The sequence below is a fragment of the Notolepis coatsorum genome (assembly GCF_963971535.1).
Source record: "Notolepis coatsorum genome assembly, chromosome: 1".
Taxonomy (NCBI): domain Eukaryota; kingdom Metazoa; phylum Chordata; class Actinopteri; order Aulopiformes; family Paralepididae; genus Notolepis; species Notolepis coatsorum.
The window spans coordinates 77,573,448-77,600,297 of record NC_140165.1 but is presented as its reverse complement, the minus strand read 5'-3'; the positions used below and the strand labels follow the sequence as shown (position 1 = coordinate 77,600,297).

The 26,850-nt window shown below is 42.9% G+C and overlaps 1 protein-coding gene across 1 annotated transcript; it reads left to right on the top strand.

Moving 5' to 3' along the window:
* The first annotated feature begins 162 nt into the window (after positions 1 to 162).
* Positions 163 to 21,648, top strand: LOC311232026 (tRNA methyltransferase 10 homolog A-like). The gene is made up of 7 exons (XM_084318690.1): positions 163 to 592; positions 1,561 to 1,708; positions 2,656 to 2,727; positions 7,193 to 7,267; positions 11,421 to 11,570; positions 18,569 to 18,674; positions 21,342 to 21,648. The coding sequence occupies exons 1-7, from the start codon at positions 417 to 419 to the stop codon at positions 21,644 to 21,646; spliced, it is 1,032 nt and encodes a 343-aa protein (XP_084174816.1). The 5' UTR covers positions 163 to 416; the 3' UTR covers positions 21,647 to 21,648.
* The last annotated feature ends 5,202 nt before the right edge of the window (positions 21,649 to 26,850 follow it).

The window sequence follows — 26,850 nt, the reverse complement described above, 5'->3', positions numbered from 1 at the left end:
GTGTCTCGCCTAAGTTTTTCTCAATTGTGGGCGTAGTTTAAGCATAGAACTGAGGAGGGCAGTAATACGCCATGTTGCGTTTACACTGCCGGAAAAAGAAAGAAGAAGAAGAAGTCTGGCCGTTGCGCGCGGTGTGATGACGCTATTTATGCGACAGCATTACATACATGTGGAATTGTTAGCTATGCTTAGTTAGCCTAAGAGCTTAAAAAGCTTGCTTTCAAATGCCATTTCCAGGGTAATATGCGTTGTTGGTCAGATAATAATAAGGTCTAGTTGACTTGAATGAGACAACTGCAGGTTAGACCGCGGCGCGCTACAGAGAGAGACTTAAGACTGTCATCAGTTGTCTGTTAAAGTTAGCCAACAAGCTAATGTACATGGATTGCTGCTAGTTAAGTGTCATTATTTACACAATGTCTAGTGATAATGTTTCGATAACTGTGTCGCCGCCGGCACAAAATAACAATCATGTTACTACAGAGGAGAAGGATGACCGGGAGACACAAGCAGAAACTCAGCCCCTCTCCAAGAGACAGAGGAAGAAACTACTGAAGCACCAGAGATGGGAGGAGGAGAGAGACCTCAGAAAGTAAACACGTTGTTCTTTTAACTTTTCTGCTGTGTTTTAAAATGCAGTTCACATATGGTATGCTTTAAGATATCCTCTCTGCATGTCTGAAATGAATAATTATGACCCCCCCCCCCATGAACATGCCTTTCCAACACCCCAGTAACCTATATTTTTGGAATATATATATTTTAGTTCATGTATTGATTATGTCAGTATGGGCTTTGAAACCTCTGGAGGAGTGGTTTCTGTCGCTCAGGGCAACATGACTCATCTCATGGCTACAGAGTACAGCAACTTGCAATGGGCCTGGTCTACAAGATACACTACTACACCACTAAGGTCAAACAAGGGACTAAACACGTTTCGCAATTATGCCACATCAATGTGGAACGCCCTACCCACAGCTGTAAAGGAATGTGAATCATTCACTACCCACCTTCAAAACCACTCAAGGAGCACCTACGGGAGGCTGCCATTTGAAACTGACCCCTGTAAATGTCCTATTAACCCAACCCCCTCCAATGTACAGTAAATGTCCTAACCCAATAATACACGAGACCCTCTTCTTGGGACCAAGTAAGGTTTAGTCGATAATCCAATGTACAGTTACCCCCCCACCCCACCCACCCAACCACCTCCAATGTTCAGTTACCCCCCCCCCCACCCACCCACCCATCACACCCCACCCAACCACCTCCAATGTACAGTTACCCCCACCCCGCCTACCCCACCCCACCCACCCAACCACCTCCAATGTAGATCTGGTATGTCATAAATGTATAGATGTAGCAGTACTGTCTGTATGTCATGTATGTCATATATGATATGATGAATTGAAAATGGGGGACCCTGATGTAAACAAGACGAAAGTCTTTCTCTGGTCTGCATCCCCTTAACAATTGTGTGTATTGTACTGTATTGTACCCATTCTGCAATCTGTTAATACAATTTTCAATCAATCGATCTTTCTCGCTGTGCGTTTTAAGACGGAGGAGGAAGGAGAAGAGACAGCAGCGGCCGCGGCGGCAGGAGGGGGCCGAGGGGCCCTGCAGGAAGCGGCTGCGTAAGGAGACGGTGCCCAGCCCTCTGCGGCTGGTGGTGGACTGCAGCTTCGACAGCCTCATGATGCTCAAGGTGAAGGGTCATCGCTCTGATCAGATAAGAGGATCCTTTATTGATCCCCTTGGGGAAATTCGGGTGTCAAAGCAGCATGGGGGGGGGGGGTCCTATACAGTCCAGTATCTGTCTATAGATACTAGGGATGCTCGATATTGGCTTTTTTACCGATATACCGATATTGTCCAACTCTTAATTTCCGATACCGATATCAACCGATGCCGATATATGCAGGGTTTCCCCCCCAAAAAACTTAATAATTTCAGGTAATTAACATTACATATTTCTTGTTGTGGAATTAACACAACATTATGCATACTTTTGACAATAAATAAAATCAGAATTTGTTCTTACTTGCTTGCCTGGGTAAATAAAGGTTCTAGAAATGTAAAAAAAAAAAAAATTTAAAACCGATACCGATATTTTCCGATATCACATTTGAATGCCGATATTGGCCGATAATATCGGACATCCCTAATATACACTTAAGGTATAGATACAAATACAATATAATAATATAAAAAGTACAAACACAAGATAGTCCAGTGATGAGAGTCCAGTGATATTAGTCTCTAGTGCAAAATACAAGATAGTCGGTACGGTGATGCAAGTCTCTAGTTCTCAAGTCCAGAGTTGTGACAGTGATAGTTCTGGCAGCAGATCCGGCCGCCCAAGCCCTTTGTTGTAGAGCCTGATGGCTGCCGGTATAAAGGACCGGCCCAGGCGGTTTGTGGTGTGTCGGGGGTGTGTTTGTTTTCAACTTCACTGTTTTATACTCCCTGTTGTTGTTTTTTTTACTTTGACTGTCTTTCTTTGTTTTTATGATCTGTAAGGTGACCTTGGGTGTCTGTGAGGCACCCCCAACGAAAATGTTTTATTATTATTATTATTATTATTAGAGAGATGCTTCCATGTCAATTAAGTGAGTAGTAATACCAATAACAGTTCTTGTCTTTCCTGCTCAGGATATCCGAAAGCTTCACAAACAGATCCAGCGCTGCTATGCAGAGAACAGACGAGCCTTTCACCCAGTACAGGTCAGTAGAACCATCACCCAGTAAGTAAGTAAGTAAGTACAGGTTAGTAGAACCATCACTCAGTACAGGTCAGTAGAACCATCACCCAGTACAGGTCAGTAGAACCATCACCCAGTAAGTAAGTAAGTAAGTACAGGTTAGTTGAACCATCACTCAGTACAGGTCAGTAGAACCATCACCCAGTACAGGTCAGTAGAACCATCACCCAGTACAGGTCAATGGAACCATCACCCAGTACAGGTCAGTGGAACCATCACCCAGTACAGGTCAGTGGAACCATCACCCAGTACAGGTCAGTGGAACCATCACCCAGTACAGGTCAGTGGAACCATCACCCAGTACAGGTCAGTGGAACCATCACCCAGTACAGGTCAGTGGAACCATCACCCAGTACAGGTCAGTGGAACCATCACCCAGTACAGGTCAGTGGAACCATCACCCAGTACAGGTCAGTGGAACCATCACCCAGTACAGGTCAGTGGAACCATCACCCAGTACAGGTCAGTGGAACCATCACCCAGTACAGGTTAGTAGAACCATCACCCAGTACGGGTCAGTAGAACCATCACTCAGTACAGGTCAGTAGAACCATCACTCAGTACAGGTTAGTAGAACCATCACTCAGTACAGGTTAGTAGAACCATCACCCAGTACAGGTCAGTAGAACCATCATCCAGTACAGGTCAGTGGAACCATCACCCAGTACAGGTCAGTAGAACCATCACCCAGTACAGGTCAGTGGAACTATCACCCAGTACAGGTCAGTAGAACCATCACCCAGTACAGGTCAGTGGAACCATCACCCAGTACAGGTCAGTAGAACCATCACCCAGTACAGGTCAGTGGAACTATCACCCAGTACAGGTCAGTGGAACCATCACCCAGTACAGGTCAGTAGAACCATCACCCAGTACAGGTTAGTGGAACCATCACCCAGTCAGTCCAGTACAGGTTAGTTGTGGAACCATCACCCAGTCAGTCCAGTACAGGTTAGTTGTGGAACCATCACACAGTCAGTACAGTACAGGTTAGTTGTGGAACCACCACTGTCAGTCCACCACTCGGTACAAGTTCAAGTTTGTTTTTATTTGTCACATAAAACGTACTTTACAGTGAAATGCTTGGTACTGTATGAGCCCCTGGGAATGTGCTTCATACAGTAAAAAAAATAAAAAGTAAAGGAGGAATAACACTATACAATATACAAAGTAAAGTACAACCTAAGTACAGTGAAAGACAATGAGGTACAAATGCAGACTTAATGAGGTACAAAACCTTTAAGGCAAGGTGCAAATGAGGAATGAATGTAGTGCAAATCTCTTTAATAAATATAATGTAGTGTTAAAGTGTCTAAAGTTTAAGTTTATTTGGATCCCCGTTATCCACAGCAGTGCTGGGGCTATTCTTCCTGGGGTCCATAACACGTAAAATACAGTTACAGACTTATACACTCACAACATTCACATGTCATACAGACGATTAAAACAACAATAAAAACTCCTATCAAATTCATAATGCAATACAACAATATATACGCCTAATGAATTCATAATACAATACAATTATACCTACTCATAATTAATTCATAATACAATACAGCATAATACTATTTAGCTTTTACATACATTATCTATGTTCATATCAGCCAATTATACAATCTTAATAATACATCCCTATCAGACGCATACCTTTTCATCTACGTATATACCTATCACTTTATCAGACGCATACATTTTCATTTACGTACACTATCTATTAGGGAATATCAATTTCTTTGGTTGAAATGTTGTTTTACCACGATTTTGAAACGACATTTACTATTCTTCTGCTTAACATGTCTGGGAAGAGAGTTCCATTCCTGCATACCACGGAACATGACAGTTCGCTTCAATGCATTCAACCTCACTTTTGGAAGTGTAAAACCTCGTGCAGAAGCATGTCTGGTGGAATGGTTGTGTCTGTCAAGACTTATAGATAAATTGTTATATAAAATTGAGGGGATCTTTGTAACAAGAATATTCCTAGTGAATACAAGGAGTGAGCAGAGTAACTTATGTTTGACAAGTAACCAAGTTAAACAACTGTGCATCGCTGCAACATTAGTTCTGTACTCACAGCGAAGCGCTATATGTGCTGCTTTGTTTTGTACCATTTGCAATTTTTTCAGTTTATTCGTTGTTACATTCGACCATACTGCAGGACAATAGTCAAGATTTGACAACCAGAGCTTGAATGATCTGTTTGATAGAATTTAGTGGTAACAAATGAGCACATCTTTTAACAACAGAAATCCCTCTTCCCATTTTCACTACTATATTGTTTATATGGTGTGACCATGACAATTTACTGTCGAATGTTACTCCTAGGAGTTTAGTCTCCTGGACTTGATTAATTACCACATCACTTATCAAAAGTTTCAAGACTGGGTTCGTTCTTAGAGTATGGTTTGAACAGATACAGTCCCGATACTGATACCTTTGGTTATCGGCCAATACCGATACCGATCCGATACCCATTGTCAAATTTCTTTTCTCCAAAAAAGTAAAGAAAAAAATTATTTTATCCACGTTTTTCTTTTTTTTTATATTAAAATATATTTTGTTTTTAAGAATTGTAAAGGATCACAAGTGTGTTTTTGATTTGTTGTAAACAAAGACAGAAAATAAACTTCATTCATTCAATTAATAAACTGTATGCCTCACTGTCACTGTGTGGAAGAGACTGGGATCATTCTTTTGTGCAAGGCAACATCAGGCTTGACTTAAAACATTACTTTCCTAACTTAGTGAAACTAAATGTAACAAATTAACACATAGATATAAATGTACTGAATGGTTATTTCTTATTTTATTTATTATATAAAAAAAAATATATATATATTTTTTTTACCGATACCCGATCCAGCTATTTTACTGATATCGGCGGCCGATACCGATACCAATATCGGATCGGTGCATCCCTAATCCGCATACATAGAAATATAGGACTTATTTAGGACAAGAGGCATGTCATAAATATGGTGTAGAGAGTAAAGGCCCAAGGCAACTTCTTTGGGGTACTCCACACCTTACCGTTTTAATGAGTAACTCCCATTAAAAAAAACGTTGTTTCCGGTTTGCTAAATAAATTTGAATCCAAGATAATGCAGATAAGGAGAAACTGTAACATTCAAGTTTTTTTAAGTACGAATTTGTGATCTATGATGTCAAATGCTGCAGTAAAATCAAGCAAGACTGCGCCAACCATTTTCTTTTCTAAAGTGAATGTGAAGGCGAGTGGAACCACCACTGCCAGTCCAGTTGGAACTAGGGATGCACGATAATTATCAGGTCGATAATTATCGGTCCGATATCAGCAATTATGACGTCATCCCGATAAACCCGATAAAAGTATTGATAGCTCCGATAATACAAATTTTATTCTATTATTTTTAATTTTTTTACACTTTATTATTTTTTTTAAACTTTTCTTTTCATGTCAACATTCACATGCACAATATATGCTTACTTAGGATTTGACTTGATTCAACAACAAAGCAGTCGGGGCAATGGCAAGCCGGAAAAACTGTCGAAAATGTGGTTATTTGAAGTCTGGATTTTTTTTTCACAACTGAGGTACCGTACTTTTCGGACTATAAGCCGCGGCTTTTCCCCCCATTTTTCGACCCTGCGGCTTATATAACGGTGCGGCTTATATGTGACTCAACGTGACCAAACCCGAAAATGTTAAAATCAAAATATTGCTTTTTTGACTGCATTGAAATGTTATTTATCTGTTCCCTTATTTGCTAAACTTAATACAACTTGTAAATGACTTAATTCTTGTTATTTGTCCGACAGTATTGTGTCCCAATGCTAATTACATATGGTAATTAAACATTAAAACACGTGCGGCTTATAGTCCAGTGCGGCTTATATATGTACACATCATTCAATTTAGCTGCTGCGGCTTATAGTCAGGTGCGGCTTATAGTGCGAAAAGTACGGGTAGAAGATACACATTTTAGAGACTAAAGTACTGAAAAAAGGTACCGTCGGGTACTGGTATCGATTCACAGGTACCGGTACCGTATCGGTTCAAATGTGAACGGTACCCATCCCTACTGACAAATCACAATACCTGTTGGTTTTTAGTTCACTCATTGTTCAGGGAAACACATTGTTAATGACATTGACGGATTGTGAATGTTTATAAAAAAAAAATATATATGTATATATAGTCACTTTATTTGAAGAGTCAAAACTGTTCTCTTGGCTTTGTTTTGTTCATAGTAGTAACGCTCATGTCATGATAAATCTGGTTAGGTCAAAACTACAGGAATATACATTAAAAAAAAAATTATAATACAATAAATATATATATATATCGGTTATCGGTATCGACCTTGAGGAGCAGAAAGTTATCGATATCAAGGTCAAAAAATCAATATCGTGCACCGCTAATCTCCTCTCCTCCTCTCTTCCAGTTTTATCTAACCAGTCTGGGCGGACAGCTGAAGCATAACATGGACGAAAATGACAAAGGATGGTTAAACTGGAAAGTAAGCGGCATCCTCTCCTTTCCTCTCCTATCCCTTCCTCTCTCCTCTCCCATCCTTTCTTCTCTCTTCACCTTTCCTCTCCTCTCCCACCTTCCATTATCTCCTTTCCTTTCCTCTCTTAAGTTGTGTACCGTTTTTAAGCAAGTTGGAATGTAAATGATCTAAAATACCTTAGCGCACACTAAGAAGGTAATCCATACTGTGAAGTTTGGTCTTTGTAACTTTAGATTCATCCGTCCCTACCTGACGACTGAAGCAGCGCTGTTATATATGCATGCAATGCTCTTTTACCAGCTGTCGTACTGCGTCACAAGCTGGTCCCAGGCAGGGTTAACCAATTTTTATAAACTTGAGTCCCTCTATAAACAAGCAGTAAACATTTTGGACAAGAAGCCTCACAGGTATCATCACTGCCATATTACCCGGAAGTATAGACTACTTTCTCTAGAGAGTAGTAAATTGTACAACGCTTGCCTTGTTTAAAAAAAAAAAAAAAAATCACGGACTGGCCACTGAGTCTGTATGTGGCCAGAAAGGACAATAGAAGACACACAAGGTCCTCATCCAAAGGGGACTGTGTGGTTCCTTTCAGGAAGTGTGCGTTTGGACAATCCGCATTCTCTGTTAGAGCCACACAGTACTGGAACACTATGTACACATATCCGGACCTGTAACACGCTTGAACAATTAAAAAAAACTGTTAAAAACTGTCTCAAAGAACACCAGAGCTGCACCCACAGCTAAATTCATTAACTGTGTGTGTATGCAATTAACCTTTATTCTGTTTTATGTGTATTTTTGTTAAAAATGTGTATATTGTGAATGATGATTAATTGTATTTTATGTAGGCCTATTTGATGTATGTTATGTGCATATCAGCAGTAACAGTGCCTTGTGTGGAGCCACAGCACCAGTAATGTTATCTGTTATAATATATGTTATAGACCACCGCAACACTTCCGGTATTCTGAAATCATGGGAGAGAGAGCGGGGGGAGAAAATGAATGAATGTGGATGAGAGCCTTGACATTAAGTAGTTGTAGCTACGGCTGTGGGGGTGCTGGAGACATGATCCAATAGACTTTTATATGCATGAGTCTCCTGAACACGGAGAGACCAATGCCAAATCGATCGGTCGAGCTATTGTCACTTTTCCGTACCTACTCCCGAACTACGCATGCGCAGATTGATTAACCTAGATCTCTGGACAATCCAGAGACTCCGTGGGCAATCTGTGCATGCGTAGTTCGGGAGTAGGTATGGAAAAGTGACTATAGGGCTCTCATCCACATTCATTAATTTTCTCCCCCCACTCTCTCCTCCTTGAGCTCAATCAATGTAACGTGGAAGTGCAGTGGTCTATATCTGTTATAATATCTAAACAGCTTATAGCACAATTAGAGCTGCCGCGGTATTGATATTTTCCTTACCGCACGAATTTGCGAAATATTTCCTACCGCCGCGGTAATTACCGCACAGTGCGCACAAAAAAAAAAAAAGTTTGAATGCATTTTTTGTTTTTTTAGTAGTCTACTCTTATAGCCTGCCTCTAGTCTAATGGCGCTTTTCCACTGCATAGTACCTACTCGACTCGACCCGCTTTAGGCACCTGGTACTTCGTTCCTTTTCCACTGCAGCCAGGTACTACTCCGTTTGTCTCCGTGTGGGAATGCAGGCGGGGCCGCTCGCTTGTGTACACTGAAAGCTCCGTGGGCATAGATGTCCGAGGGCTTGCAGCAAGCCAGAGTTTAACACAGTTTCAATCAATCAATCAATCAATCAATAACAACATTAACCAGACTCTCGTTGCGTCTATTCTGCCAAAGCTAACGTTACCTCTCATTGTGTATTCTACCAAGCAAACCCGGGTTTAACGTTACCTCTCGTGTATATCGGCTGACGGTAGTATTAACAACAACAAACTTAACACATCAGCGATCTTGTTGTGACACTAAACTCTCCGCTCGGTGGTAAATTGGGTTGATGTCGGTTTTGTTTCATCAATAAATAAGGCAGAATACACAGTGAATCCATTCTTTTTTGTTTATTGCTTGGTTCTGTCGCAAACAAATCCTGAACGAAATGCATCCTTAGCGAGGCAGTAAAGATGGCGGCGCCGGCGTTCTGTTTTTGTTCAGACTGAGGCTACAAAGTGTGACGCGTCTCTCTTCTGACCGGTCAGTGGTCTGCAATGTTTCACATGACTTTTCTGGTACCACTTCTACCCAATAGGGTCGCTTGGAACCGAGTAGGGTATATCTGCAGAGCCGCAAGCCAACTTTATTATTATGATAAAAAACAGCGGTGACGCGGTATTCAGCCTAACTCTGCGGTGAGCGTGATGCAACAGCGATACCGCGGTAATGCGGTTATCGCGGCAGCTCTAAGCACAATACATCTTCTGCCAAATATTGCATTCTGAAACACCTTTGCAATGAACTTTATTGAGAAAAAAATTATTCATAAGAGGTCCCATGTGTTTTCACACATATTTAAATGATCCAAACATCTCAGTCTAATGAAGGAACACTCTCTCCCAGAGCGGTTTGGATAAACAAGGTTCTAATTTAATTAGTGGTGGGACTCGATTAAACATTTTAATCAAATTAATTTGAGACTTTATAGTTAATTAATAGAAATTAATCACATTTTATATGATCGCATATCAATATTTGATGCGAAAAGCAACATTTCTCAATTCAAATAAATTTTGGTATAAGAGTGAATCAATGAATATACATTATATTATACATACGTTTAAGCAGAAAAATCCTGTATTAGCTACTATATAGACCAACAAATCAATGCAATTTTTAACAAAGTGCAGCAATTTTAGGAATAATATATATATAGCGCAAAGGACCTTTTGTAAACTCAAGCACTTTCGAGGTAAAAGTAAAACGCAGTACTTTCAAGTACATTCCAGAACAGTTGACTATTAAAAATGTCTCTTATTAAATTTTGTGCATAAATTTTTTTAACTTTTAATTCTTTCTGTAGTTAGTTAATCGAAATGAATGCGATAAAGTCCCAGCCCTAAATTTAATACAGTGTCAGGCGCTTACTTATTACTAGACGGTGATGCCGGTGTACCCAGATAGAATGTCTGTCATAACCATTACCATTTAAATCAGGTTACACCCAAACCAGAATCCCACCGTGTAATCGGATAGACTCTTGTCTTTGGCAGCATTTAGCCTTACCTATACAGATACCGGGAAGGCTTTGCCAACACTTGCTTCCAAACATTGGACGCCAAGCTTCCTATTTTTACATTTCAAAACCCACATCGTTTGATGAGCCTCCTTTTGATCGACAAGAGTTAACCGGAGGCGGCTGAGTGGCGCCGTGGGCAAGGCGCGCGCCACTAACGCAGGAGACGCTGGTATCGAGCCCAGCTCTCTGCGTTGCTACCGGCTTGGCCGGCCATCATACTAACACAATTGGCAGTGTTAGAGGGTGGGAAAGCCGGTGGGTGGGGATTGGACGTTGTGGACAGCGACTCCTACAGGTCGGTTGGGTGACGCCGGTGCGGAAAGTAACGGAAAGTAACAGGGGCAGCGTGAGCCTCCCACGCGTTACTCCTCGCCACAGAGTTTGAGCTGCTGCGGTGAAAAGATGCGACAGGCTGCCTCCTCGTGTACCGTAGGGGACGTGTGATGCAAGGCTTCTATCCTCACTACAGCCGACCAGTAGGAGGCATAGTCTAGCAACGTTCAAGACAGGGGAGGGGAGAATTGGATAATACGAAATTGGGATGGGAGAAAAAATAGAAAATAAGGAGAAAAAGTGGATAAAAAAAAAAAGTTAACCGGACATGTGACCTGGGAAGTAATTTCATTTCAAACCTTTATTTAAACTCGAAAGGCAACTGAGGTTTCCCTCATGTACGGTCACATCGAGTGTACATATTACATGCATACAGCTAAAATAAGAAATAAGAAGAGCATATAAAATCATAACAATAAGACCACAAGACGAGGCAAAAGGATAACAAATCAATTAAAACACGACGTACAACTTGACTGACAAAGGTTGAAGATCAAGGTTTTAAACTCTGCAACAGAGGGGAGCATCTCAAGCTTTAAGGACTGTTGGAGTTCATTGTGTGTGTGTGTGTGTGTGTGTCACCCCCCCCCCCCCCCCTGTGCAGGACATTACTGTTAGACCAGAACACTACCATGAGATCCTGGACAAGGAGAAGCTGGTTTACCTGACGTCCGACTCGCCCAACGTGCTGACGGAGCTGGACCAGAGCAAGGCCTACGTCATCGGTGGCCTGGTGGACCACAACCACCACAAGGTGTGTGAGGGGCTCAGGTAGGGGTGGACGGTATAAACGGTATACGGTATAAACGGTATGAATTTGCTCTACGGTATGGATTTTGACTATACCGTATAACCGGTAGTGCAGCTCTAAAATAGCAATGACGTCATGTAACCACAGCGCGACTATTTCACTCGCATTTGCCCCTAAAAATAGATAGAATTAGTCATAGATAATAGATATGTGCGAACTAGAAAAAGTTATTTAGGAGGCTTCGCGCAGTGGGCGTGCCAGCCCCTCCCGCACGCATGTAAACACGGGTCTACTAGTAGTCTAGTGGGACGGGACGTCTCCCTGAGCTAACGTTAGCTTAGCTACCGTTACAAAATGACCCAGTCAACTATTCACTTTTAGTTTAATACATGATGAGGCATTGTCTAACCGAACGGTATCTAGTCGGCCAGCTACCGATAGCTCCTGACATCAACAAACGCTCCATCAAGTCTAGTAGAGTAGACGTGTATGATAGCTCCGTTAGCCGTTAGCTCACGTTAACGCAAATTAGTTCACCGTTCAAAACGAAATGTCCCATTGAACTAAATAATTCACTGAGGCGTTGTATTAACGTTATATATCCGGCTAGCAGTAGCTACAGATAGCTCCTGATATCAATGTCTTATAACACTGATTCGATGCGTATTCGAGCTGAGGGCTTGCTAACGTTATAGTACCAATACAATAGGGTCCAGGTGCAGCGCCGGAGAATCCTGGCCGTAGCTCTGCTCGAGGCTACTAGAGTATAGGTCCAGGTGCAGCTCTGGAGAATCCTGGCCGTAGCTGGAGGCTACTAGAGTACACACAGACAGTGGAGCTTGTTGCGTGGTGGCGATGTCTCGCAGATAATACAAGTACAAGTCTAATTATATAATATATATATTTTATAAAAAAAAAAAAAATTATATAAAAAAAAAAAAATTTAATCAAAAACGATGATACCGTGATATATACCGTTACCGTCTATGCTTCAAATTATACCGTGATATAAATTTTAGACCATACCGTCCACCCCTAGGCTCAGGGCTCTCTGCTGTGAGGGGCTCAGGGCTCTCTGCTGTGAGGGGCTCAGGGCTCTGTGCTGTGAGGAGCTCAGGGTTCTCTGTGCTGTGAGGAGCTCAAGTCTCCGTGCTGTGAGGAGCTAAGCTGGAAAATATTGTGGATCCATAGCCTGAAGTCTTATGTAGTACAGGTCCAAATTTGATAAAAACCCGTTTAGAAATGGGTTTTTGAGAGAGATCCGGGTAAACCGTGTGTCAAAAAATAAAAAGAAGCTCCCCAAAATCCATTTCCTCATCCACGGCCATTCATTCGAAAAGTGATTCACTTCTACTTTTCGCTTGTCAACTTTCACCTAGATCCCTTATCTGACACGCGGTGGGACAAAAGACGCTCGCCTGACATATCGTTATGTAACTCGAGAACCGAGGCACGGATTTGGTCGACGAGGTGGCGTTCGAACGGAAACAAATAGACCTTTCGAATGGTAATAATTTATATGTTCAGCGAAAAATGCAGCCCGAGCCGCTCGCAAAGTGCCGTGACTTATACGTCCCGGTGCACGTTAACTCATTCAACGCCAGTCACAAGTAAAGTCTGTAGGCGTCGCTGTCCACAACGCCAGATTACCACCCACGACTTCCCTCCTGCTAACTCAGCCAAACGAGTTAGTATGATGGCTGGCCCAAGTCGGAGGCAATGCTGACTCCGGGAGTTGAGACCGCAGCCTCTTGCATTGGTGACTAGCGCAATCTCTGCTACACCGCCCCTTGTAAAGTCGGGTTTTAATCGTTATTTCTTTTATTAGCTATATCCATTTATTTTTCATCCATCCAGCCTGATGTTATCATTGGGAATGGGTCTGAGCTCGCAAAAGGGCAAACACCGCCGCCTTCCAGCCAGTATTGCACTCTATTAGAAATGGTGTTTCTTTTCAGGGCCGATCTGAGCCGTGCGGGCGGGGTTTAAATACTCGGGCGAGCCAGGCCTTTACAACGATGGCATGGTACACTAACCCCGCCTGCCCGTTCATGTGTAATGCTCGGTAATGTCGGGGACATGATCGCTGTGGATAACTGGAATGGCGATCAGATAATTGGATTCTTTTTTTTTGCATTACATCAGAGACCAGGTAAGGACTCTATATATAAAATCTTGCGTTGATCTGATATTTCTTTCTACCGTGATCGAAGCTGTCTGTGTGGCTGTGTGCCGTTGGGTGCAGGAGGTGGGGGGGAGCGCTACGCTACGATGGCCATTTCATGTATGCACGAGGAAGTAGGGCTGGGCGATATGACCAAAAACGTTATCGCGATAAAATTATAAAATTATTTTCATATAATTCGATATCGATAATTATCGTCGATATAATGTCTGTCAAGTTTAATTAACTTCTTATGCTGCTGCGAATGTCTCGAGTCGAGTTGATGTCGTCATCAGTCCGCGCACGTTAGCAGTTACCCGACAAGCGTAATATCTCATGACAATGTAATAAATATGACACTAAAATACTCTCTTCCGCCACAATATATTGAAACGACGTCCACTGTATACCCACACTACTATAAACGTGGCCTCAGAATTCACGCCACACACATACTCGCCACGTAAATATATAAAACATCGCCGTGCAAGCTAGTTATCCTAGCCAGCCTGTTGCTTCTAAGCGGTGTATTCCATGACAATGTGCTAAATATGACACTAAAATACTCTCTTCCGCCACAATACATTGCAACGACGTCCACTGTATACCCACACTACTATAAACGTGGCCTCAGAATTCACGCCACACACATACTCGGCACGTAAATATATAAAACATCGCCGTGCAAGCTAGTTATCCTAGCCAGCCTGTTGCTTCTAAGCGGTGTATTCCATGACAATGTGCTAAATATGACACTAAAATACTCTCTTCCGCCACAATACATTGCAACGACGTCCACTGTATACCCACACTACTATAAACGTGGCCTCAGAATTCACGCCACACACATACTCGGCACGTAAATATATAAAACATCGCCGTGCAAGCTAATTAGCCTAGCAAGCCTTGTTGTTGAGTGAGTCCTACCTCTGGGTCTCCTTCCGGGTCTCCTTCGCTCTCGGCCATCTCCTTCACCGATTGGTTGTTAGTGCGTGCTCATATCCAAGCTTGGAAAATCGATATATCGAAACTTTGCGACCACGTTTCATGTTTATTTCGAGGAAATAATTTATCGCGATAGTTATCGTTATCGTTTTATCGCCCAGCCCTACGAGGAAGGATAATAATGATAATCTAGCGTTGATTTCAGGATGATTAGATAATCATGTGAAAAATGACAACGCGTTTAGTAGGGGTGGGGGGGAAATCGATACGTAGTAGTATCGCGATACTTTGCGTGGCGATACTGTATCGATACAGGGACACCAAGTATCGATATTAAATTTTTTTATAAAAAAAAAAGAAGACATTTTTTATTTTCTTTTTGTATAAGGAAGTTGCATTCTTCATTTCAATACCTGTAATAGTACAGTAGTCCGCACACATGTGCATTCAGTTAAGTTGGAATATGACTGTAATACAAACAGTTCAGTTTGTCAGGTACATGCAACACAGATTACAGTGTTGACATCTGTCTGCTTGAGAAAATACCACGTTCTGCAATAAAAATTATTGAAGTGAGATGAACAGACTGAACTTTATTTTATTAGATAAAACATGTTGACAGTTTTACTTTGCAGTTGAAAAAAGGTAATAAATCGCAATATATCGCAATATTAATATCGCAATACTCAGCATATCGCAATATATTTAGTATCGCAATACTATCGTATCGTGACTCAAGTATCGCGATAGTATGGTATCGTGAGGCCTCTGGTGATTCCCACCCCTAGTGTTTAGTGTATTCCACTAAAGGGCTATTATTGCGTCTTTTCCTGGGATTACTAAGAATCACCAAAACTATACTCATATTCAAAACGGTATAAAACGGAAATGTATGGATGAAAAAACAATCTGTTTTGTGCATGTTGACTGGAAGCAACTCACTGACAACCGACTGGTGTATTAGACCCATAGCTATAATATAAGATATATTTTATGCACTCGCAAATCTCACAGTCTCCCCATTGATTAAAGCGATGCCGTTCTAGCGCCCTCTGGCGCATTAAGCGATGGCGCTGAATGAGTTAAGAGGTAGAGGTTAATCTGTCAATTATTTTATCGATTAATCTAAACGATTAATTTACCAGAAAAATCAACAACAATTGATTCTATTTGCAATTGAATATTTCAAAATGTTTTACTAGTATCCTCAGGTCACATCGGTAGTTGTCTCTTTGACACCACCTACTGAATACCCAGAGTAGGAGATGAGCCATGAAGTTTAGCCATGAAGTCTGTAAATGACAGCGTGCCGATCCGATGTGGCTTTCATTGAACAGTATAGGCTTGGAGACTATTTTCTTTGGGGTCATTGGTCAAAAATCATTGAGATCTAGCCTAATCCATTTTTCTCCATGTGAGAGATGCTTTTTTTTTTTTTTTTACTTTGACCAGTCACCTGGTTCTTTTAGCGTTTATCGCTTTTTCTTCGCATTCATACTTGGTCAAGTTCGACCGACAGAGCAGGCTGAAAGGGTTCAGATGGGGGGGAAAGACACTCTGGGAAAGGCACGGCTGCCGTCCGGGATTCGAACGCGTTCAGCCCCAGATCCGCGCGAGCGCGGTTGTCCACGGCGCTGAAATAGCACTCGCGGTACGTGGTGAGCTACTGGAGCTCCCCCGTGAGAGATGCTTTTTATGTACCAAAGATGCAGCAAAGCAACAAGTCTCATTGCTTTGGTTTCTGACCTATTGCACGTGGCTCTTGGTATTGATGGCGCCTCTCGTTGTGTCGGCCTGGTATCTGTACATAACTGGTATCTGTACATGCCTGGTATCTGTACGTGCCTGGTATCTGTACGTGCCTGGTATCTGTACGTGCCTGGGCCCTCATTTATCAATTTTTCTCAGAAAGTATTCTATTTTCATACGTAAGCACAGAATTTAGAATGTGTGCACGCACAAAAAAACGGGACTTATCACACGTGCGTACACAGGTCCTACGCACACCTGTCTTGATAAATATGACTTTGATCCTACGTTTGAGCTCGTGCACTGTTTTAAGTATTTGCATACCAGAACCGCCCCGATTAACCATATACGGTAATGGAACACCCCCATGAAATGTGGAAAAGTGGACTAACCCGAGCGAACTCTGAGAGACTTCACTGAGAGCGAGATTGATCACCGAGGTCCAACCAACAAATTGAACGTATACAGCATTTCCCGTTGTGAACAATCTTATTTGGAAACATGACACACAGAATAATAGTATTTAGCGTTTTATTTTAAACGATATTTAATCGTATGATTATAGATATTTTTAGAGAATAAATAAATCCAATGAAGTTGCCAAGTTCACAGACAACTCTGCGCTCTAATGCCTATTATGTGCGCTCGTCATGAGCCCGTTCTGGTCAGAGTCATATGGCTTCAGTGGATAACTATGATCTGCATTTAAGTGAATATGAATGAGACTCCGGCCACCGGCACATTATCAGCCAAAATGCGCATCGCAGATTATCTGTACATTGACCAAGTGGAATCCCGTTCACATTACTGATGGAGCAAACTCTGAGAGATTGTTCACAGAGGCGCTGCCGAACCAAGATATAATATGATGTGTATAATATAATGTGTGTAGAGGCATATGATACAATCTATTTTGTTGTTGGTATTAGGCAGCCTATATGAAGTACATATAATAGCAGCCAGCCCATAGCCTACATTATGCAACAGTAACTTGCGCATATAATAACACACAGCCCTGCGAAGCCTGCATACAGTAAACTAACTTGATCATTAATCTAGCTGTTGTATCTTTACGCTTATGAAAACATTAAATAATATGTATAGGCTATAGGCCGTCGCTTTAGCCTATATTCTCAAATTGCATTTAATGGCTGAATGAATGAAAACTTTATTTAACAGATTGCAGAATGGGTACAATACAGTACGGCTCAATACACACAATTGTTAAGGGGATGCAGACCAGAGAAAGACTTTTGTCTTGTTTACATCAGGGTCCCCCAACTCGAGTCCTCGATATCCTCGCGGACGGACCAGTATACCTTTATATCATATCATATTCATATCATAGTTTACTCTATCAGCCTACCAGCATGTAATACGTTCTTTGTTAGAACTCAACTCGTTATTATTTTGCGCATAGATTGCAGAAATACGGGGACGTTTTGATTTAGGCTTTGACACAGAATACAAGTCATGATATCACCCACACGATATATGCTCTGTGTCCAGAGCATGTATGCTTTTCATTCATTTAAGACACATTTATTGCAGGGGTTTTGTATACACATACACTCAACAAATAACCTCTGTCTGTTCTCGTTGCAATGCGTTTATATCGTGGGTGTTCATATGACTTGTATTCTGCTTACAGCTTCGGGGTTCCACTTATTACGTTTAACAATGGCAAAGCCTTTTAAATATAATCAAGACGTTCCCGTATTTCTGCAATATATGCGCAAAATAATAACGAGTTGAGTTACGCGGAGCGCAGTCAGTGCTTATTTCCGCGTTGTAAAAATATTCTACCACCGGGCGCCAACTACGCATGGTCCGACCTGTGCTTAAATATACGCACAAAGTCAAGCACAAGTTCAAATTGATAAATCCCACACTTTGCTTAGAAATGATCGTACGCACGGGTTACGCACATATCTGTGCGTACGTCAAGTTGATAAATGAGGGCCCTGGTATCTGTACGTGCCTGGTATCTGTACGTGCCTGGTATCTGTACGTGCCTGGTGTCTGTACGTGCCTGGTATCTGTACGTGCCTGGTATCTGTACGTGCCTGGTATCTGTACATACTACCTACTGATAGGGTGTCCTCGTCTTTTCTTACCAGTGATGCCTTTGATGTTCTTACAGGGTCTCACCTTCGACAGGGCGGAGGAGTTGGGGGTGGAGCACGCTCAGCTTCCTCTGAGCAGCTTCGTCAAGATGAACAGCCGCAAGGTCCTGGCAGTCAACCACGGTGAGCAGTAACCACAGTCCTGAAAGTCAACCACAGTAAGAACAGTAACCACAGTCCTGGCAGTCAACCATAGTGAGCAGTAAGAACAGTCCTGACAGTTAAGCACAGTCCTGAAAGTCAACCACAGTGAGCAGTAAGAACAGTCCTGACAGTTAAGCACAGTCCTGACAGTTAAGCACAGTCCTGACAGTTAAGAACAGTCCTGGCAGTTAAGCACAGTCCTGATAGTTAAGCACAGTCCTGATAGTTAAGCACGGTAGATGACAGTTAAGCACAGTCCTGACAGTTAAGAACAGTCCTGACAGTTGAGAACACTCCTGACAGTTAAGCACAGTCCTGACAGTTAAGCACAGTCCTGATAGTTAAGCACAGTCATGATAGTTAAGCACAGTCATGATAGTTAAGCACAGGCATGATAGTTAAGCACAGTCCTGATAGTTAAGCACAGTAGATGACAGTTAAGCACAGTCCTGATAGTTAAGCACAGTCCTGATAGTTAAGCACAGTCATGATAGTTAAGCACAGTAGATGACAGTTAAGCACAGTCCTGATAGTTAAGCACAGTCCTGATAGTTAAGCACAGTCATGACAGTTAAGCACAGTCCTGATAGTTAAGCACAGTCCTGATAGTTAAGCACGGTAGATGACAGTTAAGCACAGTCCTGACAGTTAAGAACAGTCCTGACAGTTAAGAACACTCCTGACAGTTAAGCACAGTCCTGATAGTTAAGCACAGTCCTGACAGTTAAGCACAGGCATGATAGTTAAGCACAGTCCTGATAGTTAAGCACAGTAGATGACAGTTAAGCACAGTCCTGATAGTTAAGCACAGCACAGTCCTGATAGTTAAGCACAGTCATGATAGTTAAGCACAGTAGATGACAGTTAAGCACAGTCCTGATAGTTAAGCACAGTCCTGATAGTTAAGCACAGTCATGACAGTTAAGCACAGTCCTGATAGTTAAGCACAGTAGATGACAGTTAAGCACAGTAGATGACAGTTAAGCACAGTCCTGACAGTTAAGCACAGTCCTGACAGTTAAGCACAGTCATGACAGTTAAGCACAGTCATGACAGTTAAGCACAGTCATGATAGTTAAGCACAGTAGATGACAGTTAAGCACAGTCATGACAGTTAAGTACAGGCCTGACAGTTAAGCACAGTCCTGATAGTTAAGCACAGTAGATGACAGTTAAGCACAGTCATGACAGTTAAGCACAGTCCTGATAGTTAAGCACAGTAGATGACAGTTAAGCACAGTCCTGATAGTTAAGCACAGTCATGATAGTTAAGCACAGTTGTGACAGTTAAGCACAGTCCTGACACTTAAGCACAGTCATGACAGTTAAGCACAGTCATGACTGTTAAGCACAGTCATGACAGTTAAGCACAGTCTTGATAGTTAAGCACAGTCCTGATAGTTAAGCACAGTCCTGATAGTTAAGCACAGTCCTGACAGTTAAGCACAGTCATGATAGTTAAGCACAGTCATGATAGTTAAGCACAGTCATGATAGTTAAGCACAGTCCTGATAGTTAAGCACAGTCCTGACAGTTAAGCACAGTCATGATAGTTAAGCACAGTCCTGACAGTTAAGCACACTCCTGACAGTTAAGAACACTCCTGACAGTTAAGCACAGTCCTGATAGTTAAGCACAGTCCTGACAGTTAAGCACAGGCATGATAGTTAAGCACAGTCCTGATAGTTAAGCACAGCACAGTCCTGATAGTTAAGCACAGTCATGATAGTTAAGCACAGTAGATGACAGTTAAGCACAGTCCTGATAGTTAAGCACAGTCCTGATAGTTAAGCACAGTCATGACAGTTAAGCACAGTCCTGATAGTTAAGCACAGTAGATGACAGTTAAGCACAGTAGATGACAGTTAAGCACAGTCCTGACAGTTAAGCACAGTCCTGACAGTTAAGCACAGTCATGACAGTTAAGCACAGTCATGATAGTTAAGCACAGTAGATGACAGTTAAGCACAGTCATGACAGTTAAGTACAGGCCTGACAGTTAAGCACAGTCCTGATAGTTAAGCACAGTAGATGACAGTTAAGCACAGTCATGACAGTTAAGCACAGTCCTGATAGTTAAGCACAGTAGATGACAGTTAAGCACAGTCCTGATAGTTAAGCACAGTCATGATAGTTAAGCACAGTTGTGACAGTTAAGCACAGTCCTGACACTTAAGCACAGTCATGACAGTTAAGCACAGTCATGACTGTTAAGCACAGTCATGACAGTTAAGCACAGTCCTGATAGTTAAGCACAGTCCTGATAGTTAAGCACAGTCATGATAGTTAAGCACAGTCCTGATAGTTAAGCACAGTCCTGACAGTTAAGCACAGTCATGATAGTTAAGCACAGTCCTGACAGTTAAGCACAGTCATGATAGTTAAGCACAGTCATGATAGTTAAGCACAGTCATGATAGTTAAGCACAGTAGATGACAGGAAATTAACGTGGGCCCAAGCTGTTCCCTAGCAACACAAGTAGACTGAAAAGGTCTATACAATTATACACAACTCGTGAGGTCTGCAGCCTTTATTGTATCTGTGGAGTATCAATCTGGGGGTCTCTGTGATGTGAAAAAGGGTTTAGAACCACTGACCTGGACTAATGTGATCTTATTTTCACTAGTGTGTGTTTTCCATCCCTAGTCTTTGAGATCATCCTGGCGTACCTGGAGAAGGGCGACTGGCAGGAAGCCTTCTTCACCGTCCTGCCTCAGAGGAAGGGGGCGGTGCGGCTGGGTCCGGAGGGCCACGCCGCCCCCGGTGGCGAGCAGAAGGAGGACGGCGACGACGTGGACTCGGAGGACAGCGGCTCGGACGACGCGGCAGAACCGCCCGTGCAGAACAGTACCGCCGCCACCGCAAGCTCACGGGACCAGAAGGAGAGCGAGCGCTGGGATCCTGACACACCTCAGACGGACGGCGGCCCCGGGGAGACGGGCGAAGCGTGACGCGCCGCGGAGGGGGGGGGGGGGGGGGTGGGGGGGAGATCGTTCGATCATCTACAGGCTCCGTCGCAAAGACACTGTTTGCTTTGGTTGATGTCATCGTTTGATTTCTGGGACAGAAAAGTCATAGATTTTTTAAGAAATTACTTATGTTCTTCCTGTTTGCCCCAGGACGGTTAAAGGAATTTACAGGAACACGGCAACATTTGGGTAAATTAGCTTACCGTCTTCTCCAGAGAGAGACAAGAAGATAGATACCAGTCTCCTCTCTGTGCGTTCAGTAGAAAGCTATCTGGCTGCACGTTAGCCTAGCTTAGCACAATGAATGGAAGCAGACAGTGCCGGTTAGCCTAGTTATTGTTCAACTAACACCTCTCCCGAAGGCGTGAATATTAAAGGCAACCAACTTGTGTTCGGCTTTTCTCTGATTGGCCGCGCCCCCCCGCCCCCACGCGCAGGCAAGCGCAGCCGTCCCAAATGAAATCCAAAGAGCAAGCGCGGCAGCGCGGCAGCGCGGCAGCGCGGGCGCCCAACTGTTGGGCTGCTGTTCCAACGCACTTGTGTTGGGCTGCGGTAGCAGTGGAGCGCTGCTGACTGATTATTATGTTTCGCGTTTTTAACAACCAAAGTTAGATTCACTCGTCACTGTACATGTATAAACAAAGCCCATACAGTTATGAAATAATAAACACTGACTATCTGACTCTTACTAATAAACACTGTGTTAGGACTATAAACACTGTTAGGACTATCTGACTCTTAATAATAAACACTGTTACAGACTAGTGTTAGGACTATCTCGATTCACGCGTCACTACTGTAACTAGAAACTCTGGGTGTCACTGTACATCAGTAACGTTATTTCGCGTTTTTAACGTCAGCGGGGCGATGCGGTGGTTAGTCTCCGGCTTCCGTGCACCGCCGCCGGCTCTACTCGGTCCAGCTCCAGCAGCAGCGACCGTGCTCCGTTGTAGAACGAAGCCCTTCAATGACAGAGCTCTCATATTTTGCGAATGCATAAACTATATCTTAAATTGTGGCTATGTGTCTAATATGGCTGTCGCTTATCAATGACTTCGCAACAGCCATATTAGACACATCGCCATAATTTAAGATATAGTTTATGCATTCGCAAATATGAGAGCTCTGTCATTGAAGTGGGTGGTGGCAGCTTACTAACAGTAGCGATTTTTATTGTTTTGTCATGACCAAACATAATCCCAACATAGATAGGAGGTGTACTGTATGTCAAATGTCGGTCATGTGGTGGAAGTGTTTAGTACAGTCACACAACATAACACCGCTGTAGTACAGTCACACAACAGAACACCGCTGGTTCGACCAGCGCTTTTGCCGCGTCTCTCTTTGCGCGAGGGCGTGTGCTAGTGGATTGATTGATTGGCCGTGTGGCCAATCAGAGAAACGCTGAACGAAAAGCTGAACACAAGTTGGTTGCCTTTAATATTCACGCCTCCCGAAGGCTAACCGTCACTGTCCGCTTCCATTCATTGTGCTAAGCTAGGCTAACGTGCAGCCAGATAGCTTTCTACTGAACGCACAGAGAGGAGACTGGTATCTATCTTCTTGTCTCTCTCTGGAGAAGACGGTGAGCTAATTTACCCAAATGTTGCCGTGTTCCTGTAAGTCAGTATTTGTGTGAGCGCACCACTCTCCTGAAGCTGGAAACCAAAGAGGGAAGCCTCCGATAAACGATGTAACTGCACGTGCACACTGTGTCGTGGGGCACGGGAAGAACGCCATGTGAATTCTTAAAATGGGTGGCATTCCCTTTTTTTATTTTCCACAAGAAAATATTTATTTAAGAAGATGTTACTTTATGATTGAATAATTTACTGTGTCTATATTATGTGAACAGTTCAATTCACTTAGGCTTATCCAAGTCTTTGGCAATACCTTTCATTAAAATTGAAAGCCAGCATTATCAGCAATTCATTTAATTTAAAATTAGAAAGCATTATTAGCATAATTATTTATTTGTCCAGATTTGTTAGTATTCAGCATTTCATAATTGTGCCATAACTATCAGCCCGTCTTGCAGGAGAACATGCTTTTCACGTGATTCTATGGAAATCATCAGTGTTTATTTTCCACAACTATGGCGTTGAACTGCAGTGTGAGTTAACCCCTTCACTGCCACACGACAAAGGGTTAACCCTTTCACAACCACACTACAGAAGGTTAACCCTTTCACTACCACACTACAGATGGTTAACCTTTGGCAGATTCTCTTGTTTTTTCAAGAAAAGAGTTTAACAAGAGTGCATGAAGGCGTTATGAGCGTTAAAGCTCACACAAGGGGGGATCCAGACAAAATAATGGTAAATAGACGCAAGGTTACGGGGAGGGGTTCTCTATGGCCAAATGACTGATTCATAGAAATAATGGACTCTATATGTGCGGTTACTTTCTGCCATAGTCTATTTTATGGCATGTACTGTATACCATAACTCTTTTTAATGGCATGGCATATAGTTGTTTTTACTGGCATTTATGCTAAACAGAAGAATGCGAAATTATTGGTCTTCATTCCAAAAATGCTCAACAGTTACACTGAAACATATAGTAGGGTCATCTGTGGCACTTCCGTGACCGTGGAGAGCGAAGGTCCGTTTCTCAATGGATTTGTCATCTAGGCACCTCAGTACCTCACTGACCTCCACCCCTACACTCAGTCACGGTCCCTGCGATCCACGGACACTGGTCAGCTCTCCATCCCCCAAACCAGACTGCGGACGTTCGGGGACAGAGCTTTCAGTGTGGCAGCTCCCACCCTCTGGAACTCCTTCCCCGCAGAACTCCGCACCGCCCCAACTCTGGACTCATTTAAAAAACTGCTCAAAACCCAGCTCTTCAACTTGGCCTTTAACCCCTCATTTCTCATTTTATATGTACATATGTTGAGTCTGTCCACTATGTTTGTTAATTTGTCATCCCCCCCCCCCCTATGTAAAGCGACCTTGGGTCCTCTGAAAGGCGCTATATAAAACGAAGTTATTATTATTATAAGCAAATTTAGCCGGGTGTATTTTTTTTAAAGGTGGGGAAAATTCGTGAGAGACCAAAATCCAAAATGGCTGCCGTGGAAATTAACTTTTTAATGGTTTGACCTACAATGATTCACAATACATGGTTTCAGAGCTTATTTTGATCAAGGAATACATATTTGGTGTCTATATAATTATTTGACCTATTGTTGACCTTCAAATGCAAGATGGCTGACAATTTTGAGCTCTAAAATGGATTTCTTTCAAAATCGTCACAGCCTTCATATTAGGCTCTAATGAAAGCTCTGCTCATGATGAGTTGAATAATATACAGTATTAATTACACAGAAGTAAGCTCTGAGGTCAATAAAGTCAATGTTTGTGTGTAAACAAGTTACTGATTTGCGGTTTTCCATTAAATAGGGTATACTGAGAATATGGTGTCCAGTTCATACCATCACATTTTCATAATGAACCAACAATTATTTTGCACTATAGCCTAACAAAATAGTATTCTGTATGCAAAGCTAGCAAGGTTAGTTGCTTGAGCCGAATTTAACCCTTGTGCGCTACTTATTTATTTATCTTACTTTGGTGTTAACAAAAACTCTGGGTCCGAATGTACCACCTCACTGGACAGCGCACTACCACTGCTATCAACCTGGGCGTAAATGTCCATGGCATGACAAGGAGTAAAGATCCGGTAGACACTGCACAAGAGTGGTGTCTGCATCAGCTATGCAGATACACTGCTCCTCTATGACCACTGGGCTCTAATGGATGTGGAGCAGAAGTGTGCAGAACTGACAAAGGTTTGCCAGTACAGATGCCCGCCTGGTAGCAAGAGTGCTCATCCCAGGGTAGATCCACCAGTGGATGGGTCAGCTCCGCAGCGTGCTCGCTCTGTGATACATGCACTGTCTCGTGTAGACAATCATGGTACAAGACCACCACCTGAAGAGCAGCGAGTTCCAGGATACAGTGGTGCCCAGTCCTGCTGTCATCCACCACCCAACAAGAGCAAGCCTTACTACCACACAACATACAATGAACCTCCAAGCAAGTCAGTGGTGAATGACATCATGGTGAAACATGTGGAGGCCATGCGGCTGAAGAATATTCCATTCTCCTTTCTTGTTGGTGACCTGCCCACCTACAAGACGATCACTGAGCTCAAGGCGGAGAATCCAGAAATGTTCAAGGACATCATCCCAATCCTCTGAGCTTTCCACCAGCTGATGTCCTACATCTATGCCATCTACAAGAGATTCCAGGGCTCTGGAATGGCAGACACTCTGGTTACAGCAGGGGTAGTAGTGGAGGGGTCGGTAGACCAAGCACTAGGAGGAAAGCACTACAGACGGGGCGTGCGGTGCATCCTGCTCTTGAGAGAGGTTCTTATCCAAAATCAATTGTCAAAGATTCTTGAGCACAAAGAACTATCGGAAGACATCAAGGAGAACCTCAACATTCTGCGGAATGCACTGACTGAAACTCAAGAGGCTCTACAGACAGCTTACTGTGATCTTGAGAATGATGGCGACATGAAGGAGCTGATCAACAGAGTTTATAAGAAGCCTGGCACAGACATGGGGGACTTTTGGGTCTCGTTCTTGGAGATGTCTGACCCACTTGTACAATGTCTTGATGCATGTCATGCAAGAAATGGCTCTGAGTACCTATTGTCAACCTACAACATGCTGCCAGGACTGATGGCATACGACAACCATGACTATGGGAGGTGGTTGCCAGACTACTGGGCAATGCTCTCTTTACTGTCAGATGAACAAATGGAGTTCTTCAACGATCACTGTACCCAGTCAATGACAGGGCTACCCTACTCCTGCCAGCCCCTCAATCTTTGGATAGAAACAACTATGAATCTGAACTCAAAGCTAAAGCAAGGATGGACTCAGCTTTTAAAGAATGAGAAACAACTGTTCTCAACAACAAGGAATGCAAACAACATTGCAAGGGTGAAGTGTGAAGCGGGGCCTCCAGTGCCAGCGTCGTCACAGGAAGCATGTCGAATGCCAGCCAGCGAGGACGAAGAAGGATGAGCAAGCAGTTCAGGACCTGCAGGCATGCATGAGGGATTTTGAAGCTGATCCATTTGACATCTCCTCACCTACACTGAGGTCACTACAGTCTGGCCTCGTCGCCTCACCAGAGTTACTGCATGACCTTAAGACTGCAATTCCA

What these genes read in the sequence shown, in the direction of transcription:
- LOC311232026 (XM_084318690.1), top strand. Translation starts at nt 417, where the DNA reads ATGTCTAGTGATAATGTTTCGATAACTGTGTCGCCGCCGGCACAAAAT. An exon ending in ACAGCCTCATGATGCTCAAG is followed by an intron (nt 1,709 to 2,655) that starts GTGAAGGGTCAT and finishes TTTCCTGCTCAG; the next exon opens with GATATCCGAAAGCTTCACAA. An exon ending in AAGGATGGTTAAACTGGAAA is followed by an intron (nt 7,268 to 11,420) that starts GTAAGCGGCATC and finishes CCCCCTGTGCAG; the next exon opens with GACATTACTGTTAGACCAGA.